At 43.2% G+C, this 25,726-nt stretch overlaps 2 protein-coding genes across 3 annotated transcripts; one reads left to right on the top strand and one right to left on the bottom strand.

Moving 5' to 3' along the window:
- Nucleotides 1-4,840: 4,840 nt before the first annotated feature.
- LOC116322363 lies at nt 4,841-6,900 on the top strand. The gene has a single exon (XM_031742401.2). The coding sequence runs from the start codon at nt 4,949-4,951 to the stop codon at nt 6,557-6,559; it is 1,611 nt and encodes a 536-aa protein (XP_031598261.2). The 5' UTR covers nt 4,841-4,948; the 3' UTR covers nt 6,560-6,900.
- A 137-nt stretch (nt 6,901-7,037) lies between these two features.
- LOC116322298 (serine/threonine-protein kinase PAK 6) lies at nt 7,038-24,619 on the bottom strand. Of its 2 annotated transcripts, none has more exons than XM_031742329.2 (9): nt 24,137-24,619; nt 14,540-14,787; nt 12,537-13,205; nt 11,465-11,998; nt 10,569-10,702; nt 9,441-9,567; nt 9,224-9,349; nt 8,962-9,096; nt 7,038-8,563 (listed from the first exon to the last, which is right to left on the bottom strand). In XM_031742329.2, exons 2-9 carry the CDS (start codon nt 14,741-14,743, stop codon nt 8,396-8,398), a joined length of 2,097 nt encoding a protein of 698 aa, XP_031598189.2. In that variant the 5' UTR covers nt 14,744-14,787; nt 24,137-24,619; the 3' UTR covers nt 7,038-8,395. The 2 variants fall into 2 exon arrangements, with proteins under 2 accessions (XP_031598189.2, XP_039458854.1); XM_039602920.1 differs by lacking the exon at nt 24,137-24,619 and adding an exon at nt 17,547-18,267 and having other exon boundaries at nt 8,396-8,563.
- Nucleotides 24,620-25,726: the final 1,107 nt, after the last annotated feature.

Genomic DNA, 25,726 nt, shown 5'->3' with positions numbered 1-25,726 from the left:
AAAGCTTGAAATTGATTCACAGTTTCTGCTCTTCGACATTTGCTCTCTGCTATGGGGCAGCAATGACCTCGCCTCAACCTTAGCGATGACACGCACACCATGGTTACACAGTGACAGCAGGCCAGCTGCTGCCTCTTTCCTGGAACGGAAGGTGTGTGAAATCTCAATTCAGCCTAAGACTGCTGTGTCCTTGTATCAAATCAAAGGGCATTAGAGGCACTGAATAGACACACGGACCGATGATTGTTTTGGGTGAATATGAATGCGTCATTTTAGTGCTTTTATCCCTGCAGGAAAAGCTATCCCCGACTCAAATGACACATCTACCGGTGCTAAAATGTTATATAACTGCGAGGAAGCAAAAGTCAGATTGTGTTTACGCCGTGATTCCGAAAGGAGGTCATTAATAACGTTGACGAGTTCTAGGAAAGTGTCATCATGTCACGTTGGTCGTTACGACTTGATTAGGCGAGTTGTGCTGTAGCTGGCACTGTTTTCCTTTCTAAATTTGATCAGGGAATGGAAACGCAAAGTTACCACGAGCTGCATTGTTTGTCACAGAACAAGGCAGGTGATCACCCAAACCACGTCACTCTCAGGTGTGTTTAATTAGCAAGGAGGATTAAGTAGTCCGTGGAGGATGAGGGCATGTTGAGTCACTGATAAGAAAACATTTTTAGTGACAGTGAATGGGCTTTGTTGAACTTGTCCCAGATGTGCTCAGTTTCTTGCCTTCCTACACTTATCTAGTCCCAGTTGTTTGTAGCTCAGCGAAGGTACCAAGAAGGCCCAGCTCTGTGTTTTGTTTCCACATGCAAGTTGTTTCTTGAAGCACCTTGAGAGACTGCTTTCTTTTTTCTTTTCTTTTTTTTTTTATCACTGAAAGTGCATTCTCCCCCGTGGCTAATTAAGTTATTTAGAACCGGGGATAACACCTTAACTTGACACCAGCTTTAATTTCTAATCAGGCATTCAAAGTGGCTCCTGCCTAGGCCAGGCCCGCTGTGAATGAGAGATCGGGTATTTACCACGACATCTTTGCTTTATTGCATATATCTGTGCAATTAGCAAGTCTCATGGTACCAACTCATTCGCATTCTGAATATTTCATCCACATTTCATTCATTTCTCTTTGTTCCAGTTTTCATATTTAGGGGATTGATAGTAGAGGGGTTTTATGTCATGCATAGAGGTAAACTGAGCATACCTCACTATGATGGTATTATGTTAATAATCAGTCCTGGGTTTGAAGAAATGTATCTAAACAACTGGGTAATTTTGGTGTTGGGCAACAAAGCACACTACAATGAATAAAAGTTAGATACTATGTAGTAGCTATCTGTTATGTTGAAGAAAGATTAGATAAAAGGGAATTTATTGTTTACAGGCAATTGTTTTCTAGGAATTTATCAATGTTCCTCTTACAGTTCCAAGCTGTCAGTGTCACAAGACATAATAATAGTTGAAACAGCCTGCAAGGACGCACGCAATCCAGATGGATCAAGTCTATTTCCTGGGATGAACTGAAAAAACAAAAACAACCAAAGTTTCACTGTTCTGCAGCTCATGATAAGAAGTGGCATAGTGTTAGTGAACTCTGCCCAATCACTGAGGTCCACTTTATCAGATTAATCCTAAAGGTGGCCTCCAATTTACAAATGATAAGCCGAGGCTGGTTTCTTTAGTGTGTAATTTTGCTGACACAGCCTTGATTTTTTCTAACTTACAGTTTAAAAATACTCACTAGTATGGAAATTGTGCTATTTGTTAATTACATTTGGTGACCTGTGACAATTCTACAGCCGTTATCATGAACAAATGATATAGAATTTTAAACACGCTAATGTCTTAAGTACAGGAATACTTCACCTCTGAGTGGAATTGATGAGTCTGTAGATACCTGGTAAATTATTCATGCAAGCTCAGAAATGGATTGCACTATTAGGCTGGAAGTATGCCAGAAAAAAGTTTGAAAACTCCTCAATAGGCATTAAAAGAATGAGCTCTAAAGAAAGTGTCTTTGAAAGAGGCATGATTATTAACTGCTGCCTGAGAATTCTTATAAAGGAAAGGGAGTCTGGCCCGATGCAATGTCACGGTAGCCCAACCAAGAAGTGCACTGATCATCTGGATATAACTGCAGTATGCTCTGTGCACAACAAATCCCTGAGTGGGTGAGTTATACTGAAGCTTAAATCACAAAAGCAGATTGAAGGTGAGTCAAAATTATTACTCCACATCCAGGAAATGTGTCCCATTTTCTGATATGCTAATGCTAATCATGCAGGGTCGAGGTGACATTGTCAGGATGAATCCCTTTTTATGACGGTCATATGAGCATCACTGGAATAACTCACGTGAGTAAGGCCAAAGTGTAATTTTTTGATGATGTGTATGTATAATGTTCAGGATCAGAAACTAGGAACATTTTAGAATCAAAGTGTTTTATTTAGCTCTAGAAATGGCAATGCCAGGCTAACTAGGCTACAATGATCATTAATACTTATAATACTTACTAGTAGCATTGAAAAAAAATCACTTTTTTGTGGTTTCAAATGACTTTGTTGATTCCATATTTTTCCTATAGTATCAGCATGTGGTTCACATTTACAGATGACTCAAACACTGTTTGAAGGACTTGAAATTGTATGATTATTCTTACAGTCTATGTCCATGTCGACATTCTAGCATATACAGCTTTATGGAAAAGCCATCTTACCGCCTTGGAATAATTTATTCACCAGCTTTATATTTATTTATCGTAAAACTATAAAGTGGCATCTCAGTAATCGTAGGAACCTACTGAGTTACTGCGATAATATGACCTTGTCATGATACCATGATCTGACAATGATATGATTTTGTTATGAAAAAAGATGATGTTGACAGAATAACTTCCACCATGTAAAGACAACCCACAGGAAGCATCTGCTGATGAATTTCAGCCCCACTTGAATGAGCGAATGGCTCGTAGTGCTACACAAAGGACCCGCTGAGGGTCTGATGAAGCCGGATGGTGAACAGTGAGCTAGGTGGAAGCGGAGTAATGTTTCCTCTCACCTCCACCATTTGGCACACTTTTGGTCCTGCTGAGATTTATATTAGAAATTAAAATTAAACTCTAGTCTTGTGGAGCGCAAACAGCTGTGTAAAGGGTCTCAGTCACAAGTCTTGACAACAAAGGATTAAATAATTTAATTAGTGGTACCAACGTGAGCTTCACGTTTGTAGATCTGAGTAAAATGACGCAAACACGGTTTTAAGGCATATGTGTACAATTGAGATTTTAGTGGTAATTTGTAATATTTTGATTATTCTTACAAGCTATGAAAAATAAAACAGAATAACCTGCCAGCTTCTCGGTGCACAGAATAAACACTAACTGTATCTCAAATCATATTTCCTTTCTTAAACTTGCTTTTTTGAGTACGTAGTTTAGTGCAGACTGACATACAGCCATTTATTGTGCACAGTAAGTGTGTCTGCAAAATCTTAATATAAAATATCGAAATAGTGACTAGTAAGCTGTTTATATACTGCACAGGTGCAATGCAGAGAAACAAATACCTGCTAACTAGTGTTAAATAATAAACACATGCCTACAATTTAACCAAAAACAACCATTTGCCATAAGTTTGCTACATATAGAAAAAGGAGGTACTGGCTAACAATCTTCAGCCATTGAGAGGAGGATACACCATCATCGCTAATGTTTGGTAGGTATCTATGCCAACTTGTTATTTTCAGTACAGAGTATTACATGTGGCCAGAGCCTTTATAAGTCATGTTCATAAATTGCAGTAGTTAGCACATCAGTCTTGGTCACTCCCTGTAAGTGCACAGCTGCCCTTTTAAAAATCATTAACTATGAAGTGTACTAACTGAATGTCTAATACTACAAGTACTACAGTAGTTTGACATAGCTATATTTAGAGGAGCAGTTCATAATCATGTGGGCTTTTGATTGTTATTTTCAGTGTTACTGCAAAAGGAGATTGATAATCACATTGAAATCTTCAAACAAACAGTGGTCTTAATCTGTATGATTAAAGGGACTCGAGTCACTGAGAGGACTGAATCTGACATTGAGCGATTTCCGGGGTTTTTTTGTTTTTTAATTTAATGTTGCTTTCACTGTGTTTTTATTGTAGATTTGATCTGATTTACTATTTCCCTTGACAAGAAAATACCTTCAGGCAAGGCCATTATCATGAAACCTCGAAAAAGTCTTCACACAGTTGAGGAGAATACCTTGAACTTGTTGCACTTCATTATGGCAGCCTGGAGCAAACTGTGAACAAACACAGAGAGGGATGGATGGATAGATGCATTATTTCAAGGAAAAAAAGGATAACTGCTAACATACCCCCCCCCCACCAACAGAGTGAATAGATCTCTCAAAGCCTGTCTCATCTTCCCTCAAACATTTGCTAAGTGTACTGATACAGTATAGTCTTGCATGTAAATGGGACATTTACATATGAGCATAATGCACTATTCATCACAGGAGTTCCTTTTTATTTTGACTGCTCTGTCAACAGCAAAATTTTCTCGATTGAGTTCATTTGCAACAAACAAAAGTGAAAATACTGCATTTAAATTAACCCCACAGACCTCACATGGTAAATGCTGGCCATGTTTTTCTCCTTGAGTAATTATTCTGTTCAAATAGCATATATTTCTCTCCAGGCAGAGAGTGCTCGGGCTGAATGGATGCTGCCACTGCATAATGGTCCTCAGACGTTTGTTTCCTAGGCAACGTGGGGAGGGCATGTGGAAAGGGAGGTATAAAAACACTGGCAGCTCCTCTCTGAGTCTTACTCCGAGGTGAAGCGCTCACTCTAACACAGTGAGTATCGGAGAACTTGCCGCACAGTTCCTCTCCCTTTTTGCCATCTTTCTTTCTCGGCTCACTTGAAGGCTCAGCACCGCAAGTAGCTGTTGTAGGATGATGCGGCCAAAAGATTTGCGCCAGGGCTCTGGCACCAAGACCTTCCTCGATGCCATGCATGGCGGTAAAGTCCACCTTGCACGCTTCATCCTGGATGCACTGGATGGACGCATTATCAACTCGAAGACGGAGAACAGCCGCACCCCGCTCATGTATGCCGTCTGCCTGCAAGACCCTGGGACCAGGGCCAAGTTCACCCGGCTGCTGCTGGAAAAAGGGGCGGATGTCAACTGCCAGGACGAGGATGGTCGCACAGCCCTGAGCCATGCATGTGAGATGGGACACCTGGACGTGGTCAAACTTCTAGTTCAGTTCAGTGCTGACCCTGATATCACTGATGCCTGGGGAAACAGTGCCCTCATGTATGCTGCATTTTCTGGGCAAAGCCAGGTTTTGGAGTTTCTGGTCAGGGCTTTCAAAAGACTGGGACTGAGGCTGGACAGGACCAATAACGCTGGCCACTCAGCCATTGAGGTTGCCAGCTTCTTTGGGCACAGTCAGTGTGTCCAGATTCTGAACTTTCCCTGCAGGAGGAGTGTTGCTACAGATGATCCACTTGTTGATGCGAGTACCACTCAGGAGGGTGAGTGCCGTCTGCCCCGCAGGCTCCCCAGGCAGGTTCTGGAGAGGTTCTCCAAACAGTTAAATAATGAAGACCAATTGCCTGGGGTATTTCAGAGACAGCTGAAAATTGGCGACGGCAATGGAGTGTGGAACCGTTTCCGATGTCCCAGGAGCCAATCTCAAGAGGAAAACCATCGCCACAGCTGGGCTCTGCCTCCTCAGCTTGAGAAAAGCCAAACTGAGGGAGATCACAGCATTCTCTTCACAGCCAAGCAGTTGCAAAACTGCCACCTTAGAGAGCTAAGGGGTACTAAAACACTGAACTCTTTTCCTGAGCCAAGCCAGAAAGATGTCAGCCGAGACACTGGACTCCCAGAGCAAGCACCAGAGAGTTTTCCTCTCTGGGGCAAAGCAAAGTCATTTAACCTGGACCTTCTGAGCAGCAGAAAGCAGTCCTATCAGGGTGATGTGCGTGACATGAGCCTGACAGCCAGCAAATTAAAGAGAGCCTCGCTGCAGGATGAGAGATGCCTGATAGACAAGATGGACTGTCATGGGAACACCCAGGGCTTGACAAACGATGCTGACAAAATTGTCTCAGTGCCAAAACCTCTTTTAAACAGCAAGAATCCGCCTGTAAGAGTGCCAGAGGAGAATGTCAAATCTAAGAATGAAGAGGCTAATGATATGGCTTCACTGAGCAGAAGAGAGCAGCAGAAAAGGGGCAGCTTTGGCGCGACTGCCAGACACAACAAGTTACTTCCTGCCAGGGGAGAAATTGAGTCAGGGAAGCTCCCCAACCGTACCCCGGGGTTCGCGGGCCTGGGGACCAGACTGCTGCGGCGATTCACTGCACCCGAATTTATGAGGATGGTCATAGACTGCTCATCGGGCTCCTCGAATGGCAGGGGTCGGATGTCCCGCTCTGAAACCTTTCCTTTCTCGCACACGCACCAACAGGTCAACAGTCAGCCGAGCGTCGACAGCATCAGTGGAGTGAAGTGTGAGTTCGAAAGCTGCTCGTCTCAGTCCACCCTCGACTAGAAAGAGGACAATGTCTAACCGCAGAATTGGCTGGTAGTGGATGTTTTTTAACAGCATTTAAACTTCTGGTACTTGCTCAGCAGTAGCGCCTACATACTGAGAAAAGTAATGATTCCTCGCTTTTGTTGCAGCTTATTTGTTTTTCAATACCTGTCAATAAAAGTTGCATAAAGTGCAATTTTGCTAACCCATGTTTAAAATCATTTACAAATGAACACAATTTCAGTCTGTGAGCTGCTGAAAATGAATATTTTGTTTCACATGTATAAGATTTATATGACCTGAAATCGAATGTATTTGATATTGCTTCTGTGTTTATAATAAAAAAAGAAGAAATGTATTTCGCCTAAATATTCAGTGACCGTGCACTGTATGATTCATGCTCAACATGTAATAAACACTTTAAAAGACCGGCTCATTCATCCTGTATTTATGCATATGCCAAAAGGACTCAGAGTTACTTAAATGGATACCGCTTCAGTATGCATCATTTATTGATTTGTACAAAATTAAAATGTGTAACTCTCTTTTTCATGAATGCTTCACACAGAAATAGAAATACATGAAACATGTCAACATGTATCTGTGTCAGAATACAAAGACTATGTGCAAAGTGTTTCTCAGCAGGTCGACGTCCTGCAGCATCACATGCCAGGCCTGTGTGCTTTATCTAGGCAAACAAATGCAAATACAGTCACACACATCTTCAGGAGTAACACACATACATACACACACACACACACACACACACACATAAATCTTATGATTTTTAAAAAGTCTGTCACAATACAAAGAGTTAAATCAGAAGCGAACGCTGAAATGTCACCTCACACATTCATGCACTTCCTCTCGCTCTCTCTCTCACACACACACAACAAAAAAACAACTATACAGTCACATTTCAGTAAAGAAAAGTAACATTTTGAATTCGTTTCATATAATTTACTGCAGTGAGTCAGCAGGTGTAAGATCCTAATATTCAGTATTTACATTATTAATTTATCTGCTCATGGTTCAAGTCCATACCTAATAATGAAACCTTATTTGCAACTTCACATCATACAAACGACCAACAATACCTTTTGAAATAAAGAATAAATATAAAAAAGAGAAACATGGAATTGGTGGTTTTCCAGTAGCCCAATAGTAGCAGCTGGGGCTTTCATCTACCCATTTGTTATGCTAATAAAAGGAGAATTGTCTTTCACATCCCTGTTTCGTACATATTCAAGCATTCACATCAGGCCAGGTGTGCCTCCATTTGGCCATGCAAAGAGTGTGGATTGACAGATTGTTGTCCAGTTTCCACTACAGAGTGTGAGTGTGCAGAGGTAACTTTATCCCTGCCTAATAATGTCACAATGAGCTACTGTGGTTTGAGCCTAAACACCAGCTTTAAAAGCTTTACACAGCTAGCAATAATGCCCACTATGAACACTATATAGGATTTTAATAGTAGCACATGTACATGTAGTCATGTGGAATATTGATTTTTGCTATCACTTTGATATGCACCACATTGTGCTGTGTTGAATCCCACTGAATGTTACAGGAAACCAATCGATAATCGGATCGCACCGAGCTGAGAAGTGAGGGATTGCATGCTGCCTTTAACTCGCTCCTAAGATGCTTCTCTCATGCCCGAGACCATGCTGTGTCTGTCTACCAAACTTGCCGCCGTTACCCCGACAGCAAAATGCTGTCTGGGTCTGCGCCTCTGGAGCTGATAGCCCATTGGCTTGGGAGCTGGAGTTGGACCCCAGTTGCTAGTCCTCTTCTGAGGCCTGGACGGGTCAGACAGAAGGTGGGTGATGGGGAACCAGGAGCCCTGTGGGGTCAGCAGCGGGACATGCGCTTGCGGTATTGCTCCACCAGTGGGACCAGGCACTGAGGTGAGCCGCTCTGCAGCAGGAAGGGGTGCTCCAACAAGTCAGTGGCGCTGGCTCTCTCTAGGGGGTCTCGAGTCAGCATACGGTCCAGGAAGTCTTTAAGGACTGGGGAGACCTGCACCAGGAAGAAATACAAACAACAAACAAACAACCTTTATTTGTCACATAAACCGAGCTGCGGACAAGCTGCAGACGTAGCCGCGCCATTCCAGGGCTTGGTTTTTAGCATGGGGGGTCTAGCCAGGACCCTTACTGGGTCGAGCTTGCGACTCCAAAGGTGTGTAGGCCTGCCACTACACTATCCAGCTGCTATATAGGCACATAATAGGTACGTATAAGTATATAATATAGTTGAACTCCAATGAATCATTGCAGTGATATGGTTGTGTAATTGTGTTGCATCCAGCATTTGCCAAGACACTTCAATCTGGACCATCACTGCTGCTAGCTTGCGTAAATATACTGCAGTTATCTTCAAAAAATGAGTGCGAGCACATTGGTCTGTTCTCGTACCTGACTGACGTTTCGAACAGTAGGAGCTGGCTCATCCCTCAGCCTCTTCATCGCTGCTACAGGGGTTTCACTGAAGTACGGCGGCTCTCCATCCACCATCTCAACCACCATGATGCCCATCGACCATATATCGACCTGGTAATAAACCACGACACAGGGAAAAAAATGTCTAACAGGTCTCACACTGTTGCACAGATTGCCTCTGTTGGCAATCAGTGCTACACTGGTGGTATTCATGCGAACTGAATGTGTGCCTCCTCACTTCAGTGCCATATGGCGACTTGGATATGACCTCAGGCGCCATCCAATAAGGTGTCCCCACTAGAGACTTCCTCTTAGGGATGTCCTTACTGATCTGAGCACAGAAGCCAAAGTCTGAAAGCTTGACCTGTGAGGAACAAAAACGCTTTCCTTAATTTTAATCAAGAAAGCAAAAAGAGAAAGAAAGAAGGAGACAGAAAGAAAGAAACATTTCATACCCTTCCGTCTAACGTAAGTAGTATAGAGTCACTTTTGATGTCTCTGTGAATGACTCCCTGTGAATGGAGATAGGCCAGGGCTTGCAGCACAGCTTCACACACTGTAGCAATCTGCTCTTCACTCAGCCTGCAGGACAACAAATGCACACACACAGAAACGCACAGATTTCACATGAACATTTCACACATTTACATTACTAGTTATGACGAATCAACAGCTCTTAAAGTTGAATTTCATGAATCACCGCACATTAAAGGCAACGATAAAGAGTGCAAGGTTCAAAACAACAACTCCCACGTAGCAGAGTGACGAATGAAACATGCCCGTTCCGCCGCGATGCTAATGTGCCTTTGATATAACACTAGGTAACAATTACTTTACAGAGTAAGGTTCCTCCCACACACAGCTATCATTGTAGGTTAAAAACTGTCTAAAACTATATAAGATAAAATGATTAAAACTGGGTGGATTTTTTAAATAATCTGACATCATAGTCCAGCCTGGAGAAACAGCATACACAAAGGACTCTTGATCTTGATTGTTGTGTCAATATCCTGATTATTTTAGGCTTAGACCAGCAGTGGCAGTGACAGCTGGCTCACTTTATATATCATTTGGCTTGAGAGGAAAATTTTCATCCCTTTGAGTCAAACAATCTAACCCTGAGGTCACCCTATGGAGATTGAGCCAGCCATCTGTTAGTAATATAAACCATATTGACAGCTCAAACAAACACACCCTGATAAATTTCAGCTCCCTGCTGCTGGTCAATATGTTTTCTCCCTTTTTGATGTATGCGCCGCAGCATCGGGGGATCAAATTTCTACCCAAAATCAGCCTTCCATGTGGCATATAAACACACACAAATTCAATTATTTTACTGTATTATAATTTTTCTCTGGAGGAAAGCAGCAGACGTGGCGTGCACGAGAAAACTGGATGACAGTCTTTGCACTCCTGGGAGAAACATCAATAACTCACCAGTTGATACTACACTACCCCCTTGTGGCTGATTTAGTTATTAAATAATATAAGTTCCATATGGAATCAATGAAATACAGTTTTTTGTTGTTGTTGTTTTGTTTTTCTACTGTGGATGAAGATATTTCATTTAATGGCGTTCTCACCTGGTTTCAGAAACGATGTTAGTCAGTGCTCCGCCCTGCAAGTACTCCATGATGACCCACAGCTCTTCCTCCACCAGAGCAGACTTAAACATCTCCACCACATTTCTGTGCTGATAGTCCCTCATGATGACCACCTGCAGCACAAAACATTATTTGGTGGTATAATCTTTAGAAATATAACAAACAATGTGGCCACTTATTGGTTCTCTGGGAGTAAAGATGACTGCTGCTCTGTCATTGGAATTCAGTGCCAAGCAGAAATATAGTTCATTTAAACTCCATAAAGATTACCATGGTGATGACATCAGTGCTACTCTTTCAGACTGGAAAATACCTCCAAATGATAGATGTGCATAAAAACTGGACACTATAAAGGCACACCGTGTGTCAGCTGCCTTTTTGAAGCCTCTTGGTTTTTGTCAGATATGATCATATTTGAATACAAGTGATCACTTAACCTTAATAAGCCATTGGATGTGTCACCCAGAATCAGATACCAGTTAGTGATAAGTAATACTAATAAAATATTAGACTTGCTTGTTTTTTTATTGCATTTAACAGCACGGCAAGCCAAAGCTGTCAGATAACTTCATTAAAAATGTTCAAATGTTGCTATGAAAGGCAAAATTAACTCTAGAGACCGAATCAGTTTTTTTCTCGTACCAGGCTGTAAACACTCCCCTACTTTAAAGCTGTGATTAACTCACTTAAAGTGCTTTTTTAGCACTTAAAATGAAGCAACTGACTTCTCTTTTATGCCCTGATTGGTCCAGAGCTACAGAAGAGATTATTAAACTTTTTTTCCACAGGCTAAACAACAAAGATTAGAGATATGTTGCTGTTAATGACACTCTGTACATTATTTGCATTTGTATGTTGTATTATTTTTTTTGTACCTCATTAAAGAGTAGCTCTCGCCTCTGCTGCCGCCGCAGGTCCATCATCTTCACTGCCACTTGCCGGCCGCTGTGCTTCTCTGTTGCGATACACACCACTCCTGTGGAGCCCTCTCCGATCTTCACAAAGTTCTCCAGATAAGAGCGTGGATCTCCTTTGTCCACCACCATCTGCAGGGCCGCCTTGAACTGTTCATGTGTCACTTTAGGTGGGTCGGGTGGGGGTCTGGGTGATGGGTGTTGCGGGGGTCTGAAGGCAGGGGAGCAGGTGCCTGGAGGACTGGTGGCTAATGAGCCTGTAGGTGAAGGTCGAGGTTGGGAAGGGCTGTCTTGTCTGGGATAGGGAGGGTTGGGGCATCCAGAGTGTCTGAGAAAGGGGTCTGGTCCAGTGGGCCTCAGTCCCATATTAGGAGACAGACCCAAGGTGTAGCTGGCTGAGGAGCGAACAGTCCGCTGGGGTCTGACGCCTCCCACCAGAGGACTGCTGGTGCCGGTGGGCAGGAAACCAGAGTGGTACCTCACTGCTGATTCTCCCTGCACAATAACACAGAAAAATGGGGTGAGGTAAATTAAGAGAAAACTGAAAGGCAGTTGGCCACCTGCCTAAGGTTCTTGACCCACTTTAAAACTAAATGTAAATCAAGTTCTTCACTTTCAGTCCTTATCCACTTCACCTGATATGACTGATGTGTTGTTTTATGGCCCCAAGTGTCCTGCAAAGATCTTGGCAAACACATCTTCCTTCAACATTTACAACCTTACTGGCACCATAAACCCACATTTCATTATTTTTAGTCTAGAATTAAACCAAAGATTCAAACTCAGAACTTTAATCCTCTTTAGTGAAAAAGCCAATCAATAAGCTGCTTCACTAAAGTTCCGCAACCTAAGCATTAACATGATCCGTGATGGTTTTTTGACAACAAAATATAACTTTATTTAATGTATTCAGAGCTCATGCAGAAACATGCTGAGTAGTTAAAAATGATGTACATAGGATTAGAAATATGCACATATTGTGTATTCTATAAATAATGTATTATCGGTGCACTTAATCGCTGCAAAGGCTTACTTTCAGGTCATAGGAGGAGAAGGGCCTGCCAGGGCTGTTCTGTTGGTGCATGTACATTGGTATATTGGGTCGGAGTTCTGTGGTGACTGTGCCTTGATCTCCCTGGGGTGGCTGTACCGTCATAGCAGGGCTGTAGAAACAAGCTACAGGCCTTTGATTTGGTGGCATTCCCCTTGACAGCTGGAAATCTCTCTTCCATATCACTCTCTCCTGAGGACTGCCCATATCACTACTCATATAAGCCCCGTGACTTGGCATCTGGATGTTCTGGGACTGAGCAGGATGTGACGGGCCCTCGAGAGAGCTGACCCCGACTTCATAGGTGGACGTGGCTTTGGGCAAAATCCCATTAGGTTGCAGAGTGATGCTCTTCTTCATGCCCAAGTAAGGGGTGTTGGTCTCACTGTGGATGTTCCTGGCCCTATTCCTCCACTGTTCCTGACCCGCATCCTCCTCCTCATCGTCGTCATCCTCCTGGGTCAGACCCTCATACTGGTAAGTGTCTCCCTCGTTCACCTCCCCCAACCTTCCCAGAGACTGGGCTCTCTTCCTGGCTGAAGGGCTGCTCTTCCGCAAAGAGTTGGAACTGGTCACAGACAGACGGCTCATGTCATTGATCATGGCTGCGATGTAGTCTCCGTGTCCGATCATGCTCCCACGCACAATGGTCTGAAAGGAGAGAAGCATTTATCTGTATCACATCCTGCAAGCCATGATTGCATTATAGAAGGATTTTGGACAGAGAGGAATGAGGGTGACATAATCATCGCTCAAAGGCGAGTTAAATTTAGACTTGGGAATCTGTAAAGGACATCTTTGTCATTCTACAAAGACGGTGACTTGAATTTATTTTCCTCAGTGGACGATTCTGACAATACACCAACAAATATACTTCGCAAATGTTTAAAGCGAAACACAAAGAAAGAGCCTTTACATGTTCACATGCTTTCAGATTGTCGAGATAACCGCTCATGAACTTTCTCGTGGTATGCATAACTGGCAGGCAACCAAAGGCAAATGGCCTAAGCTTGCCCTGACATAAAATCATCAGACAATCTTTAGATGTTTTGCCAGAACAGGGTTGATGTAACACTGACTGCATGGTGGTTTAGTTTAGTAGTCAGTACTCAGGGTAGAGTCATGTTCAGTTATAGTCTACTGCCTCTCCCATTTCTCTGGCTCAGTGCCATTACATCAGCACAGGGGGGGTAGAGGTCAGATGACATCTCACCTACTGTAGCACCTTGCTGTGAGGAGGGAATGGCAGGTGATAATAGCCTCTGTGCAACTTCACATGTTTTTTCAAAATGAAACTGTCTTCCCATCATGTAGAAATAATCTGAAATGTGCTGAATCTTTATTTTTCTATTTTTAGCTTTTAGGATTTTCTGTGTTTCTGATGACACTAAACCCATGCTGACTGACCTGAGTGACCTAAATGCTGGAATGACTGTTCTCATATTCCACAGCACTAATAACAATCACGTCATAGACTTAACGAAATGTTTGTGGGTTTTTTATTTTCTGGAGGGGCCATAAAAAGCATCAACGGCGTGTTCAATGAAGCACAGAAATCCTGAGATTTGCAGGCTTTATCACTCACTGGCATTTCCTTTGCTGTACCTGCACTTTTTATCCCTTCTGCTTGACATCTCTGGGAAGGCACCATGGACTGTTATTAATTGCCTGCGTGGAGTAATAAATCTTGTGGCCCCTATGAGTATTCAACATTGTACAGTCAGTGTACACAGCAGGGTCATTAGCTCAGCCACATGATAGATAAGAAAGCAAAAAGATGGCGGGGGGAGAGAGCTCTCCACGTTGCCATCAGAGGATTGTGGCATTTTCTGTGACAACACTCACAAATACTTTTGCACTGACCAGCACATATGTCTCTGTGAATGAAGCTCATTACAGCTTAATGGGAATCAACGCCGTGTGCCATTCATTAGTAGTCACCTCAGGGTAAGGACAGAGAATCAATAAAGGGCTAAATAGCATACCTTCTTTGGTCTCAACTCCACCTCTGTGATCCTGGAAGGGTCCACCATGGGTTTGGGCCTTCGCAGGTTCTCTATCAAGCTTTGCCACTGTGTCGGCAGGCCCACAAAGCAGCCCCGCTTAGCATCAAAAGAGGTGTGAACTCGGTGCTCAAAATTCTTGGGCGCTGATATCTCAGGCCTCTTCTTTTTCTTTTTGCGAAACATCTTCAGGTCCAGAAGGGTAGCAGCCTGTCTGCTTCAAAATGTCCCTGTAGAAAAAAGGTAATCATCTTTAAAGAAGTTGCGCCCAACAACACATTCAGTAACTGTAAACCAGACATTTAAATACAAACAAAACTCCTGTGCCACAATGATTAGAGAGTTGTTGCTGCTCTCATTTGCCCACTACTCCAGGTTCATTTAAATAAAATGTGCCAACAAATGATTCTTCCACATGAGAGAATATATATATTCAAATGGCTTTTCTAATAGCTGTGCCTGGGACGTGGATGTCCCACACTGCCTTGCTGGCTGTCACAGGCTTGCGCCACAGAGAAGAGCTCCAAGGAGAGCGAATGGATTTGTAAGCACATGTGTAATGAAGAATATCTGGTCAATTAAGGCTTATTCATTCTCTGTGCCCTTTTACTGATGAGCATGAGGCTGGGCTGGCCAGCGCCCACAGGCTTTCAGTGCATTAGCAGAATAAGTACAACACACATTCATGCACACACATATATATACAGACATAAATATACTATGGCAGGCTATCCTTCAAAGCCTTTTTATAACCGTTTTCATATCCCATCCTAATTAGTAGCTTGTGTGCCCTTGATTGCAGGGAGGGCAACTACTTAATCTTCAGATGGATGGTCCTGTATTTCTTGAGCCACTAACTCGGGTTTACTGTATATTCAGCTTTATTTTCCATTCAAGTGGGGGGGAAATAATTAAATGCATTACATCTCATTTCCTCGGCTGCACAGCTGTAAGGGGAGATAATCACTCACATTTAAGTCACTTGATTGGAATTAATACTTTTTTTAAAATAGCTCACAGCATGGAAGCCGTCTCAGCTAGCCATGCGAGGGGGATGCCAGTGCCGGTCTGCTCCTTAGTCCACTACTTCCGTCCTGATTTAAGTATTTGCGTGTGCAAATGACCAAATGTTGACATGCTAAACTAAGATAGCTAATACAGTAAAAACTACTGCCATAGCAGGCTAACTTGACCTGTCAAGCTCAAAGCACTTCTGTGGCCAACTAAATCGTCACAGAACTCTTGTTTGTTTTTGCAAAAAGTCACCCTGAAATGAATAGCCAATGCAGAGGCCTACAAGGTACCCTGAGAGGATCAGATACAATCTCCCATCATGCACTCTGAAATAGTGGGAGCTGAGAAAATTAGTTTTTCAGCCCTCTGCAAACCAGCAGGCGATCACACTGGCAGCCTTTCCTCTTTCCACCTCCGCCCTCGGACCAGCATGGCTCTAATCGGCATCAATGACGCCTGTTAAGAGATGTATTGGTAACTAACCCACGCCACACACCCTGCTGCATTGCTGCAAGGTAAAAGTAAGTTAGGCCCGCTGGTCACATCAGCTAAACCTCCACTTCATTACAGAAAGGCAGCGGTAGGATGAGATAGGCGGGAAGGAGGGGGCGAAGAAGGACTGCTAGAATAGACGTGACACTCGCCAAGGATAATTCAATCACAAGGCTAATATGCTAAGTGTCGCATAAATGCACCACTCTGTGCTCTCCCTATGTACATAATGTGATGCTGGGAAGGACTTTAATTCTATCTGACAGGGACATTATGATGTGAGGGCTCTCAGAAGGTGAGGTGAGAGGAGTCGGGGCCAAGATTACAGTCAAACCTGGATATATTAGAGAGACAGGGACCCAGTTTCTTTCCTGGAGACACAGAAAGGCTTTTAAGTGCCAGTTGTGGCCCCTTTTGAATAAAAAATGCCTGCAAAAAAACACAAGCTGCAAAAATAGAAGATTGTGATCTCTGTCGTTTTTTCTCTTTTTGCACTGCATGAGAGGCTGTCTGCTTAGATAGCTGTTAAAGATGCCGATGCTGGCATTGCCCGAACAAATATTTACACATTTGCGCTCACATATTCTTTTATAAGCATACCAATCAATAGTCACTTGAGTAAAATGCAAACTGCTACAGTACCAGTGCAAAAAGAGCAGCTGGTTTTTATGATACTTCATCAAGTTGCATCAGTTCAAAACAGCAGAGAACAGAATATATCACAGTATTCATTATTCATACTTGACCACTGTTCCCCTCTGCAGACTCTGGAAATACAAACTAACCACTGTGGTATTAGACACAAGAAGAAACACACATGCATACTTGATTCATTCCTGGGCAGAATGAATTTAAAAAGTTGATACAATTATTGATTTACAAGCTTTAATCATATGCGACTGGCCTTAGATTGACCTCTCAGACTCTGCCGGGCTTATGACACTCCTGACAGCAATATGCTATTGATTTCTAAGCCCTAAAATATGTTTCCACAGAGCTTGACTTGCACAGTCCACCATCTCTTTCCAGTCACATCCCTCAAAACTGCAGGGACTTGACCCTATGCCTCAGTGGCTTGTCTTGAATCTATCAATGTGCTGATGCAAAACTCAGCCAGCTGCTGTCACAGACATGAAAGGAGAGCCAGGATGAGGTCACTCTTAAAATTGTGCAACATGAAGTGTTTTTCATCTTCACAACTTAATGCAGGAGCAACAAATTAAACAGATCCAAACGCGTGACCTAAAAAAAAAACCCTCACAAATCCCATCACTGAGAAATAAGATCTCACACACTGGAACTCGGCAAAAATCTGTTTGCAATAAGTATTTCTGAAGTCTGACTAAACATAAACCTTGAAAGAAAGACTCCGCAGCCTGCAGATTCTCTAACGCATGCAAAATACACTTATTTTTCTGCAGAAAGTAACCACTTAATCCCTTTCCCAATCCACGCTCAAATTAATATCCAATCATAGCCTTACCCCTGACTGGATGGAACTTCTTCACCTGGCAGAGTAGCTTGGCCTCTCATACCATCCAGAATTTCAACCAGGCAATCCATATGTTCCCCACAGACAACATGACAGAAGAAGAGAGAGCATGCTTTCCTTCCTCTCATGTTCAGATCACCCCAAGCAGGAGTTGCGGTTGAGTGGGAGGGGATCGAGAGATAAGAGAGATATTGGATTTGCTCGATGTTAGTGCTCCCAGCTCTGTTGAATGATTTTTTTTTTCCTATTTGCCCTGATTTCTGCTTCTATCTTTTTGTTGGCGTGCATGCAAAAATGTAATGAGTGTGCAGGTGACTGTGCTTGCAGGATTAGTGGTGTTCAGTCCCTCACTGATCTAATTTTAGGACGCATCATTTCCCCCCCTCCTCTCCTGCACTAGATGGGTGTTTATTTTGTACGGGATTCATGTCAAATAGTGAAGTGAGGGTGGGAGACGATGGAGATGAGGTAATCCTCTTTTTGTACTTGTCAATGCATGTATAAGCATAATCCAGCTATACTGAATTACAGGAGGGGGGTTACATCTATTTCATAATAGTATAGATAGCATCAAGGTCTTAAATGGTGCTTTTGGAATCTGCAGTGCAGTGTAGAGCGCTTAGAGATTGCTCTTCTATCAGCTTCATTATGATGACCGTTTTGCCCTTTGAGTGTAATGAGACTGCCTCTAGAGGGGGGGTGGGGGTCTTGGATGGTCATGTTTTCCCCGTGCTTTGTAAAACACATACACATGCACTTACACACGCACCGTCTGAGGGCATAAAAGGTACAAGGCGCTGGACGTGACTGGACAGTACAATAGCAGTGTTTATGATTTACGTTGATGTCTTTCTCTTTGAAGTCACCTCTGCAAGCATGGAAGGACTTTCAATAGGACCTTACATGTGATGTAATAAGCTGCATTCAACGACACGGAATAACAAGACGCTAGCACTCTGATACATCATGCATGACAAAGCACTCAGAATATAAGAAACGCTGGAGAATGTCGGCATGAATCTATTAGCTCCATAAAGTAATTCTTTGCACAAATGTGGCTTTGGTTGATTGCACAGTTTTGTTTCTTCAGGCATGCTAGCTGCACTGTGCTGGAGATGACATTGTTGGGGTGTCAGTCTAACACTAGCAGTTGAACAGACTAAAATAGCTACGGTGCAATGATCATTCAAAGATGGTTAAACTTTGGTGATGTCTTGACTTTTTCTTTTGTGTAACCAGCAAGTCATTAATTCTGTGGAATACCTACGTACATGAACTAAAACAGTAATAATGATATTAACAATAATAACATTGCCGTATAAAGTAGAATGCGGGTTCAAAAGTATCGATTGATTGTCTGGTTTGTAGACTCACATTTGCCAATGTCCTCATTGCTATTTCTTACATAAAGCAAAGCATCGCATCTTTTCATAGTCACTCCCTTATTTTCGGTTCCTTGAGGAACAGACCACTTGTGCTTTTAGCACCTTTGGACTCTCCCAGCCGAATGAAGGCTGCTAGGTCTGACTTGTGAACAAAGATCCTGGATCAGGATTCGGCGACCCTCTGTAACCTCAAGTAGGCTGCTGCTTGAGTTGCTCTGAATTCCAAATGCTTCCCTTATGCAATATAAGCACTTACAGATGATGGTGGAACTAAGAGGGAAGAAATTACATGAACTAACTTGTTCATGTATCTTGTTAGATACACACACCCCCTCCATTGTTTGTAAAGGAAGACTCCATAGCTAGGTGCTTGATTTTATACACCTGTGAACTATAAACATCTGAATTGTTTATTGCTTACACTTACTGAACATTTACTTGAAGACAAGATCAAACTGACACTGTGTCTAATAAGTCATCAGTGTGCCTGGGACATTGTCCGAAGTTTCTCTTTCTCAAATGTAGCTCACATGCACATGTAGCATGCAACGAGAGACTGTCGGCATTAAATGCATTCTGGCTATCACTCTACCTAGTAGTGTTGCACACTTAACTGAATCTTAATCTCTGTCAGGGTTTTGGCTTCCCACAATTAAATGTGCACGATAGACTGATATCTAATATGAGTGCTTCACTTATTATACTAAGAATGCTAAGAAAAGCAGCAAGCGCTAAATCAGATCCTTGTGCCAGTCACAAGTAGCTGTTCTCTGCACCATACATGTTTCCTGGGCTGGTCTGGATGAGTAATGCTATGTTAACAGACATATAAAGAACTAAATTGAAATGCACAGCAGAAGGTGAAGAGCTGTCCCTTGAAGTGGATCATCTATTATTATTTGGAAATACCTTGAATTAATGCAAGTGATGTTAGCTAAAAAGAAATCATATGAACAGAAAGCTATGGGTTGTGTCTGCACCGCAAACCAACACAAATGACTTATTCAACTGCCTGAAAAAACTGCAGTACCATTAATGCATGAAAGGCCAAGAAAAACAGTGTAATGCCTGCTAACGTGAATCGTCCAGAGTCAACTTAAACGTCGATACAAGTTAGCCTATTCAGGGTGTCAGCATATCCATCCAGCTCCCAAAGATGTACCGAAATCACCAAAGCAATCACGTTCCATTTTGCCACAGACACGTGTCTAATAAATGTAATATGTAATGGACAAAAGATATGTTAGCCCTCGTAAAATTATTTTTTTACAAAGTGGGAACGGGGGTCGAGAGGGATCTTACAGCTGTCAAGAAGGTTTTATTCACATAAATCATGTCAATAAGCAAAATGTATGGAGTGAAAGATGTTGTGTTATTTTTCTGCAAAGATTAATTTCTGAAGATTGATGTAAAGTAGTGTAGCACATTGTAAAGGTGAAAGCAGTACCGTTTTGCTACTAGCTGTTGTCTTTAGGCTAATAAGGCTGTAGGCAGAATGCACATAGGACAATGTGGCCCTATTTGTTTATTTTCTGAGGTAATATGCAGAATTTCTCTTTTTCTTTTCTTTGGGATTACTTGAAGAGTAAGTATGATTTCCCTAAACCAGCATCTTCTTTGGATGACTAAAGATATATTGTGTGGCTACATAGTGCCAGTTTTCAAACAGCAACTTTCTCAGTCCTTGATGTAGCTGTAACTCCGACAAAAGCTCCACTCAGGGGTAAGGACATAATGTAGAGCATACCCAAGGGCACGTGAAGTGAGTGTTATGGACTAGTTTTGGTCTAGAGTTTATCAGCAGCAGTGCACAAAAAGAGTAAGCTTGCACAGAGTGTGGCCAAAATGTATCCACAGACAAACTTGACAAAGTACTCGTGGCGTTGGCATTGCTCCCGTTAAAGGTGTCTTCAGGACCAACTTTTGCCATGTTGACACGCAAACTGACAGGAGGACCCACAAGGTGAAACACATAATGAATACAGTCTTGCAGCTGATAAATATTAAGAGTTCATACCCTTGATGATTATAAAAGAGATGCAAATATATGAAAGTGTAAAGAAAATATGGGACAAGGTTGCAAAGTGTCAGAGTAGACCCTTATGTAACCCTGGAAGTATAGGTTCCTGGTTAGATAGTCAATTGTATCCATATTGTGCTTTCACTTTTCTGTTTATAAAATGAGATATTAAGCATGGATGACCCACATTCACACAGGGAGTTCATTCATAGTGACATATCTCGGGGTCTTTCAAATGTCACATAACTCGCAGCGATGCGTCATATGCCGGCTTTCACTCAAATCTCTGGATGAAGTCGTGCAAATCTAAAATGGTAGAAGTCACTGAAGATTCTGAGAAAGTGAACGATCAAAAACGCTCGTCTGTCATTTCCTCATGCTCGGCGTAAGTAAGGAAAAGGCCCGAGGATTGGAAGTACGCAGGAAAAAAACAGTGTCAGTGCCCAACAATGTGGGCTGTCAGTTCCTTTAAGAGCAGAAATCTGCGCAGGAGGGAACACTTGTCCTGTGTTAATATTGACAGGAGGAAACAAGAAATGAGAGGTCAAGACGGGAGCAGTAAGAGTGAGGGAGGAAAGGAGAGTCCGGACACTCAGCTGCGGTGACAGAAAAAAAAGAGAAGACGGATAAATCTAGGATGGAGGACAGAGAGGAAAAAAATACTGAAGAGGATGGCTGTAGATTTGAAGCTGTCTGAAAAAATTAACATAGACATTTGTTTTTGTCCAACTTTTTGAAGCGTAATGATGCCGATAGGAGCTCTCTCTCAGTTCTGAAGATGTAAACTGTTTTCTCCATCATCTTTTCTGCAGTAAACAAGCCTCAGTGGAGGGGATTTGAGGACAGGACAGTTGCATCAACACAGCACGTACATCATTCTGTCATCTGACATAATGGCACTGATTCTCACGGATGAGAAAATGGACAAGAAAACTAGTTTGCTCTGCCCTGCAGTGAAGAGTGTGGACATTACTGCGCAGTAAAAACTGTGGTCTCTATCTGCTCCAAACACCTTAACGTAATGACACTGTAAAAACAACGCTTCTGTTGTCCTGTGGGATTTTATGGGATGTTATCTGGATGCTGACACATCAGTAGAAAAACACAGACTGTCACGTCAGGAAATATGCATCAATATGTATGTTAAGGGCTAGAGGCAGGAGAGAAAGAAAATGCAGCAGTGACCAACACTCTGTTTAATTAAAGATCCTCTTGGCTCTCACAAGTGCTTTGAACAATTTGACGCTGTGCTGATAGAAACGTATGATCAGGCTGGACCAATGGTACAAGCCCAACTTTTCTCTCCTGGGTCTAATTTATTGATGCACTGGGACTCGGTGCATGCTTTACTGTATGCGCATGTGCTTATGAAGGCTTTGATTTATATTTTTTCCCAGCCAAGGCCTCAGCATGTCTCTCCAAGGGACAAAGCACAGTCCATTTTTAACCTCGGATTCCTTTATGGTATCAATCTGCACCAACTCTGCTGTCCTTCTCTGTCACCCAGCATGGGTGCTGTTTCAGCCTAGAGAGAGGGGGGGGGGGACTCGTGTCATGCTGTCCTAATTTGGACTCTGAGGATTTTTTAATCCTCAGTGCTTGACATCTCGTGGCCAGTAGCTACACTAAGCTGGTAAATGCACAGCTCCCCCGCCTTCACCAGCATGAACATGTCACAGACGCTCCTGAAAACAATCGTGAGCCCAGCATGGGTCGCTGGGGCATCGCAACAGCACCTGCGTGCCGTGATCAAGTGTGTGAGAGGTCCGTATCACTTGCTGTCCTGTCGGCGTCCTGAAGCGTGTGTTTAAGTCTGTTTGTTTTACTGTGAGCCTGTAAACCTGCACGATGGGCAACACAAAACAAACACCAAAATATAGACTTTACAGAAGAGCGCACGTCACCCTGAGTGAAGCAGATGTCCAGCTGTGTGTGTGTTTGTGTGCATTTGTGTGAACCAAAGAGACCTTCTCTGTCACATCCCCTACCCTTTCGCTGCTCTTCCTCTTCCTCTGTGAATATCGATGAATGACCTGAGTCACAAACAAGAGCTTTGTTTTTTACTTGCAGAGCCTCAGTTACGTATCAACAGACTAAAAATAAAAATTTTCAAAAAACACACAGATTTCAATCAATACTAAACTTACGAGCAAATCACCCCTTATGTGCACAGATAAGATCAGATGTCGTCTCAACTCACACATGTAATCATTAACAGTAGCGTTGTTATTATTATTTCTTTTTTTAGTAGCAAGTGCGAGAAGTGCTGCGACAGCATCATTCACAATGAGTGCACTGGCAATGCTAAGTGGGCTAAAACAAACAATCTATACACTTCTTTAAAACACCTTCACCTTAGATTGATTTCCACAGAGGACTTAGCATCTAATAGCAGACTAATAGAGAGACTTTACAAATCTATTTTTTCCAGAGTACTGACCAGATTTCTTGTTTCTTAATGTGCTCAAACTCAGTACAATGCAAACATCACATCCCACGTTCATGCAACCCCTCGTACAACAGGTTTTCTTTATGCTAGGAAAACACGTCACGTGTGAGTCTCCTTTATCGTGCCTATTCTTTCCACAGCATCCATCTACTGAAGTATGTATATATGTGCAGTAGTAGAAGCTTGCACTGGTACAACTAAAAATATCACCTGAATTCACATTGGTAAAAACAGGAAGCATCTGTGTCCAGAGTACTCATAATAGTCATCCTAGATTTATCAAGTGTGATCCATCTTGAGAGAGACAGCATTTTAGGGAGTGCTGAATCCTTTTTTGTGAAATCGGGGTTGAGGACAGAAGAGACAGGAGGAGGAGACGATGTTGGGATTTTAAGGAGGAGGGGTGAGCAGAAGGTGAAGGCTCCTCTTTTGAGATGCAGTCCATCACTGAATACATCCAGCAAACCTCCCCACCACCGCCACCACATCTGCACCTGGCTGCACTGGCTTTTGCTCCACATCCTCTTTCTCTTCCTCCACCACGACTGATGCCTACCGATGGCATACACTAGCCTGCTCTTTATCAATGACGTTAAGCCTCTTTTTTTTTGCCCCCCACCCCACTTTACCCCACTCTCCTCGCCGTGAAGAAAGAAGATGGGGCTCTGGAGGGATAAAATCATTGTTAGAGAAAGACACCAAAAAAAAATCAGTCATTCCCCCTTACCTTGCTGTCCAGTGAAGAGGAGAGCCTCTCTCCTCCAGGAAGGTTTGGAAGCGAGAGTGTGCACATACACTCACATCCACTATTATGCACTGCTCGCTCACGTTCACACACACATTTACGCTCGCACACGGACCTACACGCTCTCAAGCTCATGCACACAACGGCGAGGAGGGATGGCTCTCAAGCGAGAGCACACTGCAGGCTGCCGCTTGCCTGGGAAAGCCTGATGCGTTCCTCCCTCCGGGCAGAAGCACACACTGCCATCTCAAAGGCTCTTTGTTGGGGCCGGTTCATCCCCGGCTCTGTGGCTGAGTGCTGATTCGTGTACCGGTGCCTGCTCCCGGGGACAAGGGGGTGTCCGTACAATGGATGGACAAAGCCATGAAAAAGAAAAGCAGCATCCAGGAGGAGAGGAATATCACAGCACCATGTAGCTCCTTCCATCCACCCCCCTTTTCTCTCCTTCTCCTTCTCAGGCTCGCTGTCTTTCTCCTACAGACACACACACACACACACTCCCTCCCACCTCCCTTTCCCTTTCTCTCTTACTCTATTCCTCCTCCTCTCTCTGCCTCTCTCTTTATCACTTCCCTCCTTCTCTGCCTCCTCCCACTCCCTCACTGGGCTGCAAAAGAACTGATAGCAGCATGTGCCTGCGCCCGTGTGCCGGTTTCCAGTGACTGTAAGGAGAGGAGAGCTCTTCAACACCTCATCACCTGGGATACCTTTCATCCCCCACCCTCTCCTCTCCTCTCCCCTCCCCACCCACCATCTCTCTGCCTCTCTGTCTCCTTTGCACGTAATGTGGGTGACACAAGAACACGAGGGTGCTGCCTTCACCCGGTGCACTGATGTTCACTCAAATGTATTATCCATGAAATGACATGGTGCGGGAGATGGCAGATGGCAGAGGAGGGGTTGCTGTATGTACCGATGCTTGTAAAAAGGGGTGTGGGACTATCCCTGTAGAGGGGCTTCGATCCTCATCCTCACACTGTCTTTCGAGTCTATCGTGACCCAAAAAACCCCCCAAAATCATTGCGAGTGAGGACACTGAAACTAAAGTTACAGCCACACTCCTGCATCTGATCCGGCATCCTCATTATTTGAGCGAAACATTTCCCCTCTCCTTTTACCACAATCATTTCCTGAATAATTTATACAGAAGCTAAGACCAGGCACGGAGAAGGAAAATGTATTAGGGTCAAGTCATGCAGAAACTGCCTGCAAGAGTGAGCCACATTTAGGGCATATGTGTAATACATGGCATTTTGATATGAAAGGCACTACAACAGGCTTAAATAATGGTACCCCCCTCCCCTTCCCCCCACACACACATCAAATAAAGTGAGGTGAAAAACGACTCCACTAAACCAATCTGCATAACAGTGGCAGATTTTCCTGTTAGGGGTATGGCAGACACAACCCCTCCCTCTCTTTCACTCTTACTAGTCAGCATCATTGTCACAGATATTAACTGGTGTGGTGGTCTTCTTATAGTCATGATTTCCTTTGAGTTCATGAAACGGTAAAAGATAGATTAAAATGCACAAATATGGTGATCACAAAAACTACTCCATTTTTTACCAG

Source organism: Oreochromis aureus, linkage group 19 (genome assembly GCF_013358895.1).
Source record: "Oreochromis aureus strain Israel breed Guangdong linkage group 19, ZZ_aureus, whole genome shotgun sequence".
NCBI classification, from domain to species: domain Eukaryota; kingdom Metazoa; phylum Chordata; class Actinopteri; order Cichliformes; family Cichlidae; genus Oreochromis; species Oreochromis aureus.
This window is presented reverse-complemented; position numbering and strand designations above follow the sequence as displayed.

Excerpts from the sequence above, each read along its gene's own strand:
- LOC116322363 (XM_031742401.2), top strand. The coding sequence starts at position 4,949 with ATGATGCGGCCAAAAGATTTGCGCCAGGGCTCTGGCACCAAGACCTTC.
- LOC116322298 (XM_031742329.2), bottom strand. The coding sequence starts at position 14,743 with ATGTTTCGCAAAAAGAAAAAGAAGAGGCCTGAGATATCAGCGCCCAAG. Across the intron at positions 11,999-12,536 it reads TCTCCTCCTATGACCTGAAA|GGAGAATCAGCAGTGAGGTA; the intron begins GTAAGCCTTTGC and ends GTTATTGTGCAG. Across the intron at positions 9,350-9,440 it reads TACTTACGTTAGACGGAAGG|GTCAAGCTTTCAGACTTTGG; the intron begins GTATGAAATGTT and ends TGTTCCTCACAG.